This window comes from Suncus etruscus, chromosome 12 (assembly GCF_024139225.1).
Source record: "Suncus etruscus isolate mSunEtr1 chromosome 12, mSunEtr1.pri.cur, whole genome shotgun sequence".
NCBI classification, from domain to species: Eukaryota; Metazoa; Chordata; class Mammalia; order Eulipotyphla; family Soricidae; genus Suncus; species Suncus etruscus.
The window spans coordinates 39,640,858-39,654,870 of record NC_064859.1 but is presented as its reverse complement, the minus strand read 5'-3'; the positions used below and the strand labels follow the sequence as shown (position 1 = coordinate 39,654,870).

Below are 14,013 nucleotides of genomic sequence, written 5' to 3'. Positions count from 1 at the left end.
CCTTTTCAAGGTAGGAAATCTCAGAGTAGTCCAAGGTAGGAAATCTCACAAGTTGTGATGTGTGTGTGTACTTATCAATGGTACTTATTTTTTTCTGCTCTGTGTGTGTGTGTGTACACTGAATTCTTATCAGTGGTATTTTTTTCTGCAACACTATAGATCTATATTATCGAAACTATTTCAACAGTGAAATATATCTCTATCAAACTGTACATGCAAATATTAAAAATGTTTTAAAGTACTATAGAAACCGAACAACAACAGCTAATGTGTGAAAAAATTTTGCCACAGAGCCCACAGAGAATGACTTGGGTTGGACAACCTAGTATGCCTGGAGCCCAGAGTCAGTCTTATGCCAGAGAACTTCAGGGATAAGGTCTCTTTGTATTTAAGACAAGGCTCTTTTTTTTTCTTTTTCCATTTTACCCATATTTTGCTGGGCCTATGCAAACAACAATTGCCACTCTCACACCATTATTGCTGTATTTTTTTTTTAAATCATCTTTTTTTTTTTTTTTTAGTTTTTGGGCCACACCCGGCAATGCTCAGGGGTTACTCCTGGCTGTCTGCTCAGAAATAGCTCCTGCCAGGCACGGGGGACTATATGGGACACCGGGATTCGAACCAACCACCTTTGGTCCTGGATCGGCTGCTTGCAAGGCAAACACCACTGTGCTTTCTCTCCAGGCCCTTAATTCATCTTTTTTACTAAACTTTCTGCTGGTACTTCAATGAATTCATTGTGAGTCAATAGTTTTCAAATAGTTTTCTCCTTTCTCTTCCATCTCTCTGGTTTTTCTTTTCTTTTTTTTTTTTTTTTTGGTTTTTGGGTCACACCCGGCAGTGCTCAGGGGTTACTCCTGGCTCCATGCTCAGAAATTGCTCCTGGCAGGCACGGGGGACCATATGGGACGCCGGGATTTGAACCGATGACCTTCTGCATGAAAGGCAAACGCCTTACCTCCATGCTATCTCTCCGGCCCCTCTCTGGTTTTTCTTTCAATTTTCTATTTTTTTTAAAAAATGTTGCTTTTGGTCTTCCTAAAAAATTTATTATCAGTTATGTCAACTATGTAATGAATTTTCTTTAAATAAATTAATTAAAAAATGTTTTAAAGTGACACTGTCAATACTCACCTATTGGGAGCTCTTCTACAGAGCAGGGCAATCTGTTACTTAGTTCTTCTTGTAAATCTTCAATGAGCCGGTAAATGATTTTGTGAAGTTTAATTTTTATTCCTTTTTTTGTAGCTGATTGCTGAATAACATTGCTTGCATTCACGTTGAAACCATATATCACACCTGGCAAGCAGAAATATAAAGTATCACCGATTATTTTCATTAAACAGTTTAGCTTTCAAGTATAAACTCATAGTCTTTATATTTCATTATGTAAATTAAAGTAGGTATGTGAGATAAAGAATTCTATCATTGGGCTGGGGAAATAACTCAGCCAATGGGAATGCTTTGCATGTGTGTGGGTCCTGAGTTAGATCCGCAGCAATTCAAAAGCCCCTGGGCACAGCCAGGTGTGGCCCAAGCTACCCCCACCAAAGACATTTAGAAACAAATAATTTTATAAATTGCTTTTTTAACATTAACATTGTAATTTAAAAATAACATTTATTAAAAATATTTAGAAGTCAGAGGGTGAGAGACAGACATAGAATAGTCTCACTGATATATGGGTTTTAAGAAAAAGTAAAGACAATATTGTAATAATGCTCAGAGACAATAGAAATGAAGGCCGGAAGAACCGGTTCAAAATATGAAGCTCACCTCAGAGTAGTGGTGCAGTTAGGGAAATAACTACAAAACAACTATCATGACAATCTTTTTTTTTTTTTTTTTTTTTTTTTTGGTTTTTGGGTCACACCTGGCAGTGCTCAGGGGTTACTCCTGGCTGTCTGCTCAGAAATAGCTCCTTGCAGGCACCGGGGACCATATGGGACACCAGGATTTGAACCAACCACCTTTGGTCCTGAATCGGCTGCTTGCAAGGCAAACACCGCTGTGCTATCTCTCCAGGCCCTATCATGACAATCTTAATGAGTGAGAGTAGAATGACTGTCTCAAATACAGGCAGGGGTTGTGGTAGGAGAAAGATGGGGGGCATTGGTGGTAGGAATGTTGCACTGATGAAGGGGGTGGTTTTCTATTTATGTCTGAAACCCAACTACAATCATGCTTGTAATCATGGTGCTTAAATAAAGATTTTACATATTAAGATATTTAGGGGCCAGAGAGATAGCATGGAGGTAGGGCATTTGCTTTGCATGCAGAAGGACAGTGGTTTGAATCCTAGCATCCCATATGGTTCCCTGAGTCTGCCAGTAGCGATTTCTTAGTGCAGAGAAAGGAGTAACCCCTGAGCGCCACGGGGTGTGGCCCAGCCTCCTCCCCATAAAAAAAAAAAAAAAAAAGACTATTTAGAAACTTATATAAAGTCAACATACTGGGGCTGGTGAGATGGTGCTAGAGGTCTGTCTTGCAAGCACTAGCCAAGGAAGGACTGTGGTTCGATCCCCCAGCATCCCATATTGTCCCCCCAAGCCAGGGGCAATTTCTGAGCGCTTAGCCAGGAGTAACCCCTGAGCATCACAAAAGTGTGGCCCCAAAAACCAAAAAAAAAAAAATAAATAATAATAATAAAGTCAACATACTGAACAAAATTTTTAATTATTTGAGGCAGAGGGCAAATTGCAATGCATAGGGGTTACTTCTGGTGGTGCTCAGGGGACCATATAGGATACTGGAAATCAAATCCAGGTTGGATGCATACAAGGCAAAGCCCTATCTGCTGTGCTATAGCTTAGGCCCTAAGCTTTAATTTTTATGTCACAGAAGTAAGAAAACTGCAAATACCTTGGAATGAGGGATCATGGGGTGGAGAGGGAAGAAAAAGCAAAACACCCTTGCCTTAAGTGGAAAAGCTAATTCAAAAAAACTTAAAAATCAAGAGAAAAACTTGTAAAGTTATTTTTTAATGTAAAGCACTGTGATTTATGAAGTTATTCACCTATTTTAAACGTAACAATGATTCCAGCACCAATCCCATCACCAGTGTCAACTTCCCTCCACCAATATTCCCAGGTTCCCTTCCATACTCCACTTCCACCCCCAGCCTGCCATCTTGAGAGGCATCTTTTTTTTTGTTGTTGTTAGTTTGTGTTTGAGCCACACCAGGTGATGCTCAGTGATTACTCCTGGCTATGCGCTTGAGAGGAATTTTTTTTAAATTGAGTTGTTAAAGTTTGAGTTTCCAGATCAGCATTGTTGACTGTGGTATGAATACTTAGGTTTTAACACCACCAATGTACCTTTGTCCCTTTCATCACCATCCCTTGTTACCTTTTTTTTTTTTTTTTTGGTTTTTGGGTCACACCCGGTAGTGCTCAGGTGTTACTCCTGGCAGGCTCGGGGGACTATATGGGATTGGAACTAATGACCTGCATGAAAGGCAAATGCCTTACCTCCATGCTATCTCTCCGGCCCCATCCCTCGTTATTTCTAATCTGTGTTTCTTTCTCCCTCCACTACTTTATTTTTCCTTCTCCCATATACTGTAGGAACAGGGTGATCTAGGTCCACACCTCTTAAACTGTTGCATTCCTTCATCCTGTTACTCAGTACTACTGTAAGTGATATACTATGTTAACTAACTAGCACTACCAAAAATACTTCTCAATAGAAGAAATATTTATTTCTAATGTCAGGTCATTAAATGCTTCCTAAATGATTATTATTAAATGATCAATTATTAAATTAATAAATGCTTCCTAATAATTATTCAGTAACTGGCACTTTACCAGTTAGTCATGTGTATCCTTTTTGTGTTTCCTAAGTCTAATTGAAAAAACAAAACCTACAACCAAATCAATAAAAATAGGTCATCTAAAAGCATAAGACAAAGAATTGTACAAGCTGATTCTAATTTTTGGAATATTCAAAAGTCTACGTGAAAGAAATAATATACAACAATCTTGGATTGGTTAGGTAACTGGAAAGAGGGTAGTAAGTTGATATTATTACAAAAAACAATGTGACTGGGACTTGTGCCAAGGTTGCAGTATAACAATGACAATAATCTTTTTATTATTTTTATTTTTTTTGGTTTTTGGGCCACACCCGGTATTACTCCTGGCTATGCACTCAGAAATTGCTCCTGGCTTGGGGGACCATACGGGACACCGGGGATTGAACTGTGGTCCGTCCTACGTTGGCACGTGTAAGGTAAATACCCTAACGCTTGCACCATGGCTCCAGCTCCAGCACTGACAATAATCTTGTATATATTCAGCCTCAGTTGCTTCTGGGACTTGACTGCATTCCCTAATACTGCCCAAGAGCTGAGAGTGATCCTAAGAGCACGGTGTTGGTGATCCTGGTGCCACAATAAAGTGGGTACAATTTCCAGAGCAGTACAACCAAAAGCAGCATGGGACACTGTAGCCAGACGTAGTACAAGCCCTGGATACATCAGTCATCACAACAATAATTTAAGAGATATGTTTACTTGGGGGGCCACACTCCTCATGCTGAGTCCCGACTACTCAGGAATCAATCACTCCAAGTGGGACATGGTACTATATGTGGTACTGGGGATCAAACCCAGGTCTACTACAAGCAAGGTCAGCATCTTATCTGCTATACTCTCTCTTCCCTGGATTTTTTTAAAGGGTTATGCAGAGATATCAGGTATATGTAGGCAAAGCAATGAAAGTCAGTGTATTCAAAAAGCACAATAAGTAGAAATGGAACACTTACCATGAAATGTTTCTGCAAGGTTAACATCATTTTCACTGATATCACCCAAGCCAAAATGTACTAATTCTAATTTACATTCATGTGAAGCATCATAGGTATCCATAATATCCAAAATGGCCTCAACAGAACCATCAACATCACCTAAAAGCAGCAAAAGTCTACAATTACTGGTGTTAAAAGTCATTAAAAGACCACACAAAAAGATAACAATCTATTTAGTTGGGCTTATTTTGGGGGGGGTACAATATATATATTTTATATATAGACTCACACCTGATAGTGTTATGGAGCTACTCCCAGCTGAATGTTTGGGGGTTGTTCCTGGTGATGTACAGGGGAAGATGCAGTGCTTGGGATCAAACCTCAAGTGTTCCAGCCCAATAATAATCTATTTAGGGACTGGGAGATAGTACAGTGTTAGGGAATATGCGTAACATACACCTAATCTGGGTTCCATTTCTAACAGGCTTCCCCAAGCATAGCTATATACAACTGGGGCTACCAAGCACAACTAGGTGTGGACCTGAAGACTTCCAGCACCAGAGTATCCTTGTCACAATGGGACCCACATAGTGTCTCTTCTTGGGACACAGCAATAAGTGTGAATGATTATTGCTTGAGAGGTCACCCAATCCACAGAGAAAAAGTTACCTTTAATGATTATAGGAAGCACATTTGACTCTCTTTCCACTTTCTCTTTAGGTTTTAATATTTTTTGTTCTTTTTTTTCTTGGTACTTTATAAACGACCTCTCCTTCCAATGCAAAGAGCCATATTTCTCACGGGCTTTCCGATGAGCTTCTTGGTGCTCCTTTCTTTTTTCTTCTAATATTTTCAGATCCTCTTTATTTTTTTCCTGTTCTTGCTGATACATTCGCCAGTCAATAACTTCACGTGCTCGTGCCTATTCAGGGAAAACGGAGCAATTCTTGCTCATTTAAAAGCTTTATGGTTAGCAAGACTCTGGAAACAACCAAGATACCCTTCAACAGACGAATGGCTAAGAAACTGTGTTACATATACACAATGGAATATTATGCAGTTGTCAGGAGAGATGAAGTCATGAAATTTTCCTATACATGGATGTACACGGAATCTATTATGCTGAGTGAAATAAGTCAGAGAGAGAGAGAGAGAGAGAGAGAGAGAGAGAGAGAGAGAGAGAGAGAGAGAGAGAGAGACGCAGAATGGTCTCACTCATCTATGGGTTTTAAGAAAAATGAAAGACATTCTTGCAATAACAACTTTCAGACACGAAAGGAAAAGAGCTGGAAGTAACAGCTCACCTCATGAAGCTCACCACAAACAGGGATGAGCTTAGTTAGAGAAATAACTATGTTTTGAACTATCCTAATAATGAGAATGTACGATGGAAATAGAAAGCCTGTCTAGAGTACAGGCGGGGGTTGGGTGGGGAGCAGGGAGACTTGGGACATTGGTGATGGGAATGTTGCACTGGTGATGGGGTGGTGTTCTCTACATGACTGAAACCCAAACACAATCATGTATGTAATCAAAGTGCTTAAATAAAATATATAAAAAAAGAAGAAGAAAGACCTGAAGAATTGAAATAACACTGGGAAAAATTGTAGTCAAAGAAATACCGAACCAAGGTTATATATGTAAAATAAAAGTTGATATGTTTGAAAAAAGAAAAAGAAGTTAAAATTATTAAAATTTTAATTATTAAAAAAAGCTTTATGGTTTTTCTCTATAATAAATTTAATTCATTTATAAAACAACTAATTTTTAAGTTACAAAACTTTTAACTTTGAGATTTTGTGTAAAACTGAAATTATTTCTTGTTTGTTTTTTGTTTTTGGGCCACACCCGGTGATGCTCAGGGGTTACTCCTGGCTTGGGGGACCATATGGGACCCCAGTGGATTGAACCGCAGTCTGTCCTAGGTTAGCGCGTGCAAGGCAAATGCCTTACCACCACTTGCGCTACTGCTCTGGCCCATAACTGAAATTATTTAATTTTTCTGAAATTTATAAAATGCTATGGCCAAATTTAATTTTACTTTAACTTTTTTGTTTGGGGGCCACACCTGGCATCATTCAGGCATTACTCCTGCTCTTCACTCAGAAATCATTCCTGGCAGGCTCTGGGAACCATATGGGATGCTGGGGATGGAACCTGGGTTGGCCTCATGCAAGGCAAATGACCTTCATGCTGTGTTATTGCTCCAGCCTCCACAAAATTACATGGCTGAAATTTATTTTATTTATTTTTAATTTTTTATTTAGACAATTGTGAATTACAAATTCTTCAAAGTTCTATTTCAGGCATTTAATTACAGTGAATTAGGGCCATTCCCACCACTACTGTTAACCTCCCACCACCTAAGTTCCCAGCATGCAGCCCATATCTCCACCCTTAGCCCCTGGTCTGCCAGTATAACAAAGTCCATTTTATGTTTTGATTGTTGTAGTTCAGATCTCTTGCTCTCTCTCTCTCTCTTTTTTTTTTTTTTTGGTCTTTGGGCCACACCCGGCAATGGTCAGGGGTTACTCCTGGCTGTCTGCTCAGAAATAGCTCCTGGCAGGCACGGGGGACCATATGGGACGCCGGAATTTGAACCAACCACCTTAGGTCCTGGGTCGGCTGCTTGCAAGGCAAACACCGCTGTGCTATCTCTCCGGTCGCATAGTTTGGATCACTTGATTCTATTCTTTTAACTTTGTATTAACTTTGTATTTAATTTTGGCTTGGGTATTTAGTTCTGACCTTTTTTTCCCCCATACCCAATGCACCTGAGAGCACTTGGCCCCTTGGGCCCCATCCACTTTTTTTTTTCTTTTCTTTTCTCAATTTGTAGAAAGATGTAGAACTATAAGGTAAAACAAAGTATTTCATGTTCCAAGGTTCTATGAAAAGGGTGGGAGCCCCTATCTAGAAGATATAAATTTAAAAAAAGGGTGTGTGTGTCAGAGACGGTGTGTGTGTGTGTGTGTGTGTGTGTGTGTGTGTGTGTGTGTGTGTGTGTGTGTGTGTATGCATAGTTGAGAAAGGAAATACTCTTTATATGGTCAAACTTTAAAATGACAATACTGGATTTTCATAATCTCTTATATAATCTCATAATCTTACCTATTAATATTAAGATACTTATTTGGGAAAACAACAAATTTTAAATCATTTAATCATATCTAAAATATAAGAATTAAGTATGAATAATATACCTCAGATTCCACTTCAAGAATTTCATCTCCTGCACAAGGAAGGTCTTTCCATCCAACAATTCCCACTGGCATACTTGGGCCTGCCTCACTGACTGCTTTTCCATTTTCATCAAACATTAATCGTACTCTTGCCCAACTCTTTCCAGCAATCAGAATTGAACCTTTTTTCAAGGTTCCTCTTTGAATTATAGCTGAGGTAACAGGTCTAAAGGGAACATAAAATTAGATCTTTTTAATTTATAATTAAGATAATACATTTTTATCTCTGTTTTTGTTTTTGGGCCACACCTGGCAATGCTCAGGCAGAGTTGTCTCCTGGCTCTGCACTCAGGGATCACTCCTGGAGGATTTAGAGGACCATATGGGATGCTGGGGATCAAATCTGAGTCAGCTGTGTGTAAGGCAAGCACCTTTCCCACTGTACTATCTATTGTTCTAGCCTCAGTAATAGCCCTCCCCTTTTTTTAAAAGAATAGTGGGCAACCTGAATTCAATCCCCAGTAAGCCAAATGTCCCCCAAACTACCAGAGTGATTCTTGAACACAGAGCCAGGAATAACACCTGAGCATCATTGGTGTGGCCCCAAAAACCTTAAGATGAAAAAAAAAAAAAGTAATACCACTTTTAAAGAAACCTGCTTTCTGTTATGTAGCAAAGATATTTATTTAAATATGCATAGGATTATTTTCACCACTTAAGCAGTTTCTCATAAAATTACAACATTTATTTTTTTGTTTTGTTTTTGTTTGTTTATGGGCCATATTGGCTCTGAGCTCAGGAATTACTTTTGATACTCTTGTGGGACTATATAGGATGCTGGGAATAAAACCTGGATCATCTGGTGCAAGGCAAAGTGCCTTCCCCACTGTGCTATTGCTCTGGCCCATAATTAATTAACACACACATGTTATATATATCTATAATGGAACATTACACAAGCTTTAAAAATAAATTATTGGGGCAGGAGAGATAGCACAGCGGTAGGGCGTTTGCCTTGCATGTAGAAGGACGGTGGTTCGTATCCTTGCATCCCACATGGTCCCCTAAGCCTGTAGGGGGCAATTTCTGAGCATAGAGCCAGGAGTAGCCCCTGAGCCCTGCCAGGTGTGACCCAAAAATCAAAAGAAATAAATTATTGCAAAACCTACAGTATTGCTAAACCTCAAGGAAATGTAGTTGGCGAGTCTCTACAGAATTAAGGCACTTGGTTACATGCAACCCCAGTTCAATCTCCAGCATCAGTTTGACCCTGCAAATGCCTAGCATGTTCAAGGTCCTAAGATCAATTGCCTGGACTGGGGAGATAGCATGGAGGTATGGCATTTGCCTTGCATGCATAAGGATGGTCCCCTGAGCCTGCCAGGAGTGATTTCTGAGCCTAGAGCCAGGAATAACACCTGAGCGCTGCCGGGTGTGATACAAAAAACAAACAAACAAAAAGATCAATTGCCAGTAACACATCGCCTGCCTCTACCCCCAGACCAGATGGGGAAATTAACATTACATATGAGCAGAGTTCACTTTTGAAAGACTCGTAAATTCTAGAGAAGGCCAGGGATAAGGATCTGAGGACTCTGCAATTTATAGCCCAGGATTAAATCCCTGGCACTGAATGGTGCCCCAAGCACCAGTGGGAACAACCCTTGCCAATCTAGCAAAGAGTAGCCCCGGCCTAGACATTTGACAAACATGGCCAAGTTTGTCAAAAAACAAAACTTCTAGAGGTCAGTTGCACAATAACTGGTATATATTTACCACCGTAATTTCTGGACTATATACTTTAAATGATTAACATGGTAAAAACTAATGTACATATAATTTACTACAGATTAAAAAAATTCTTTTAGGGGTAAGAGCAATGGCACAATAGTAGAGCGTTTGCCTTGCACACAGCCACCCCAGGTTCAATCCCTCGAGCATACCAGGAGTGATTTCTGAGTGCAGAATCTGGAGTAACCACTGAGTGTCACTGGCTGTGGCCCAAAAACAAACAAACAAACAAACAAACAAAAAGTAGTAGACATTATAGAAAGCTAAGTGTCTGGTCACGTCCTAAACTCTTTTCTTTCTTTTTTAGTTTTTAAACCAATCCTATGGTTCTCAGTGCTTACTCCTAGCCCTATACTCAAGAATCACTTGTAGTGGGGCTCGTAGGGAACATACATGGTGTTGGGAATCAAAACTGTGCCAGCTACATGCAAGGGAAATGCCCTGCATACTGTACCGTCTCTTCCTAATTCCTTTTCTATTACTGTAAAAGACTTTGTTTTGCTGATAATGAGGAAAATTAGTGAAGAGAATATCACCTTAAAGACCTTCCCATATATTATTGAGTATAGACATAAATAGAGTTGAGGGGCTGGGACATAGCTTCTTGGGACATGGCAGTGTACCCACGTGTACATGTTTTTTTTTTTTTTACATATTGATATATTTTAAATATTTTATTTTATTTTTTTCTAACATTTTTATTTCTTTTTTTTGGGGGGGTTGGGTTTTTGGGTCACACCCGGCAGTGCTCAGGGGTTACTCTTGGCTCTATGCTCAGAAATTGCTCCTGGCAGGCTCAGGGGATCATATGGGATGCCAGGATTCAAACCACTGATCATCTGCATGAAAGGCAAACGCCTTACCTCCATGCTATCTCTCCAGCCCCTCATTTATTATTTTTTTAGTTTATTTATTTTGCAAGTCTGGTTTGATTCTAAGCGCCACAGAATCCTGTACACTGAAGGAGTGACCAAGCATAGCCCAGTTTGTTGACCCCCAAACAACAAATAAAAAATTTATATCTCCTGGGGCCGGAGAGATAGCAAATAAGTAGGGCATTTGCCTTGCACCCAGGCGACCCAGGAAGGATGGTGTTTTGAATCTCGGCATCCCATATGGTCCCCCATGCCTGCCAGGCATGATTCCCGAGCACAGAGCCAGGAGAAACCCCTGAGCACCGCTAGGTATGACCCAAAAACAAACAAACAAACAAACAAACAAAATTACAACTCCCTATTGCAACAACTATTACTTCATTCCAATTTAGAGTATTCTTTGAGGCTTTATGAATTAATTAAAGGGGGAGAGATGAGGTGGGAAACAAAGGGAGTTGGAGGAGGAGAAATAAAACAAGTTTATTATTTAAGTCACCTAAATAAGTAGTAGAAGTATAGTTGCTAAGTATTCATAATATAGGTACACATACATAGTCTACACAGTCTACTATGCTGTATTAGCCCAAGGGCTAGATAATAGAAGAGGAAAGACACTTGCCTTGCATATAGCTGACTCCATTTTAAATCCTTGGCACATTATGTGCTTCCCTAATGACCAATATTGTTCATAGAATGACATGTAACAAAAGTAATACTCTGATAGAATTAAGTCACAAACACCATGGAACAAAATTATTACAAGTCAAGCATTTTAACAGTCGTACCCTCTTCCTTTGTCTGTGAAAGATTCTATTACTGTTCCTTCCACTGGACCGGTGGGATCGGCTTTTAGTTCTAACATCTCTGCAAGAGCAATTGTCGCCTCTGCCAATGCCATCAGATTATCACCCTTTAAAAACAAAACTTTGTTAATATATACATTAATAAATATTACCTGTAAATATAAACATAAGAATAAGAAACCCACTTACAGTGATAATTTTTCCCTTACACATTAAAAAAGGAATGGGAACAAGGATGTAAAGGGTAGAGTGCTGGAGTGATAGCACAGTGGTTGGGCATTTGCCTTGCACACAGATGATCTGGGATGGTCCCGGGTTCAATCCCCAGCATCTTCTATAGTACCCTGAGTCTGCCAGGAGCAATTTCTGAGCCAGGTGTAACTCATGAGCACCACTGGGTGTGGCCCAAAAATAAACTAACAAAAAATGTTAGATAGGGCTGGGGCGATAGCATAGCAGGCAGGGCATTTGCCTTGCATGCAGCTGACCTGGGTTTGATCCCCAGCATCCTATATGATCCCCCAAGACCTCCAGGAGAGATTTCTAATCCAGGAATAGATCCAAGAGTAACCTGAGCATCGCCAGGATGTGGCCCAAAAACCAAAAAAAAAAAAAAAATCATATCTTTTAGACCATTATAAATAATATATAGTATGAATTGTCAAGAAATAGGGTATAGAGAGAAAGGACATATCAAGATATATATATTACTTCTACTACTCTCTCCTGACTCCCTCCAAGAATCATCTCTGATAGGTCCAAACTGAACTTAGAGCTTTCTGTATCTATATCCTCATTTGATAACATCTGAGTAGAAAAGATAGCCACACTCTCAGATGTTTTAATCTTTCATTTGGCTTTCAGAGGTTATAATGGGAAAAAGTAAAGTGGCATTTTATGAACTTTGGAATATAAGAGGCATGCTTTTATTAGTAACAGAGGCATGATTCTAAGCATTTGTGAGGTAACTGATTTAAGAAAAAGATAAAAATGAAACTTAGTTGACACACAGTGGCCAAATACTTTCTCATTCCATCAGTGAATTAAGTCTATATACGTGATCAGCATATAAGCATATCATAGGGTATATAACAAAGTTAGACAAAAAAGAAATATTTATTGGAAACCTATATAAAATAACTGGTATATGCTATTATAAACATTCACTAAACTTGGTGTTTTTCAAACAGAAAATAAATGTCTTTCCCTCCCTGCCAAGAATCATTCCCAGGAGTGGGCTGGTGGAGATGCGTCCTGTCAAGGGGGGTTCTGGGGGCCGAAGAGATAGCATGGAGGCAAAGCATTTGCCTTGCATGTAGGAGTATGGTGGTTCGAATCCCGGCATCTCATACAGTCCCCTGAGCCTGCCAGGAGTGATTTCTGAGCATAAAGCCAGGAGTAACCCCTGAGTGCTGCCAGGTGTGACCCAAAAATTCACCCCTCCAAAAAGCCCTGCTCATGGCTCAACCCCTAAAATTTTAAATAAAACATTAACGATTAATAATCATTAATTAAAGATTAAGAGATAGCAGGGAGGTAAGGCATTTGCTTTTCATGAAGAAGGTCATCGGTTCGAATCCCGGCATCCCATATAGTCCCCGGAGTCTGCCAGGAGTGATTTCTGAGCATGAAGCCAGGAGTAACCCCTGAGCGCTTCTGGGTGTGACCCAACCCCCCAAAAATTAATAATTAATAAGATTAATAAAATTAATAACATGGAATTCCTCATAAATAAAACTTATCAAAACTCAAAGAAACATTTAGTCAATAACCACTGAATTCATAGTTTCCATCTTTGTATTAGTTGAATTTTTGCTTAAATCTCTCTTTATTTGCTTTAGACCAAACTTGGGGTACTCAGGGCTTATTTCTGACTCTGCACTCAGGGATCATTCCTGGAAGGTTTGGAGGATCATATAGGATGCCAGAGATTGAACCAGGTTAGTCACATGTGAGGTGAACACCCTATCCACTGTATTATCACTCTGGCCCCTAAATCTCTCTGAAATGTCCTATATCCTATTCAATAATTCTTCAAAATAAAAAGCACAATAATTTTTACCAATTATATTTTATTTCTGTTTAATATACTCTATGGCTTACTATGACACTACCTATATCTTTCAGCATTTATTCTCTCATTCTAAGTTTCACATAAGAGAATTATTAGGTTTAGAACTGGTTTCCTAGTGAACAGCTATGTAATTCAAATCTAATGACTGCTTTTTAAACCAACTTTCTAATCTGCAAATAAGAATAACCATGACTGTGCCTAATAAGTAGAGTATGAGACCACAGAACTTACGAAAAGCAGAGTCTGAGACCACCAAAATTATGAATGACAGAATGTTATTGAGAAGTAAAGCACTGTGTACAATTTTATATGGTATTCCCTCCAAATGGGGCCCAGACTTACTGTAAGTGCAGAGACATGTACTGCCTGAACTTCACCACCATGATCCTCACAAACCACGTCATAAGCTAGCAGTTCTTTTTTTATTTTTTCTGGATCAGCCTCAGGTTTGTCACATTTGTTTATGGCAAGAACAATTGGAACTAAAAGAGATAGTAAACATGAAAACAATGACTCCTTTAATGTCAATATTCACAATA

At 39.3% G+C, this 14,013-nt stretch overlaps 1 protein-coding gene across 1 annotated transcript in view; it reads right to left on the bottom strand.

Annotated features, from left to right (window-relative positions):
* MTIF2 (mitochondrial translational initiation factor 2) overlaps nucleotides 1–14,013 on the bottom strand; it is a 29,298-nt gene that overhangs the window by 2,327 nt on the left and 12,958 nt on the right. Inside the window, exons 8-13 of the mRNA XM_049784778.1 lie at nucleotides 13,817–13,956; nucleotides 11,383–11,507; nucleotides 7,953–8,157; nucleotides 5,419–5,671; nucleotides 4,768–4,908; nucleotides 1,138–1,302 (exon numbers count right to left, since the gene is read on the bottom strand). Coding sequence (XP_049640735.1) covers nucleotides 1,138–1,302; nucleotides 4,768–4,908; nucleotides 5,419–5,671; nucleotides 7,953–8,157; nucleotides 11,383–11,507; nucleotides 13,817–13,956 — 1,029 coding nt within the window. The remainder of the gene's footprint in view (nucleotides 1–1,137; nucleotides 1,303–4,767; nucleotides 4,909–5,418; nucleotides 5,672–7,952; nucleotides 8,158–11,382; nucleotides 11,508–13,816; nucleotides 13,957–14,013) is intronic.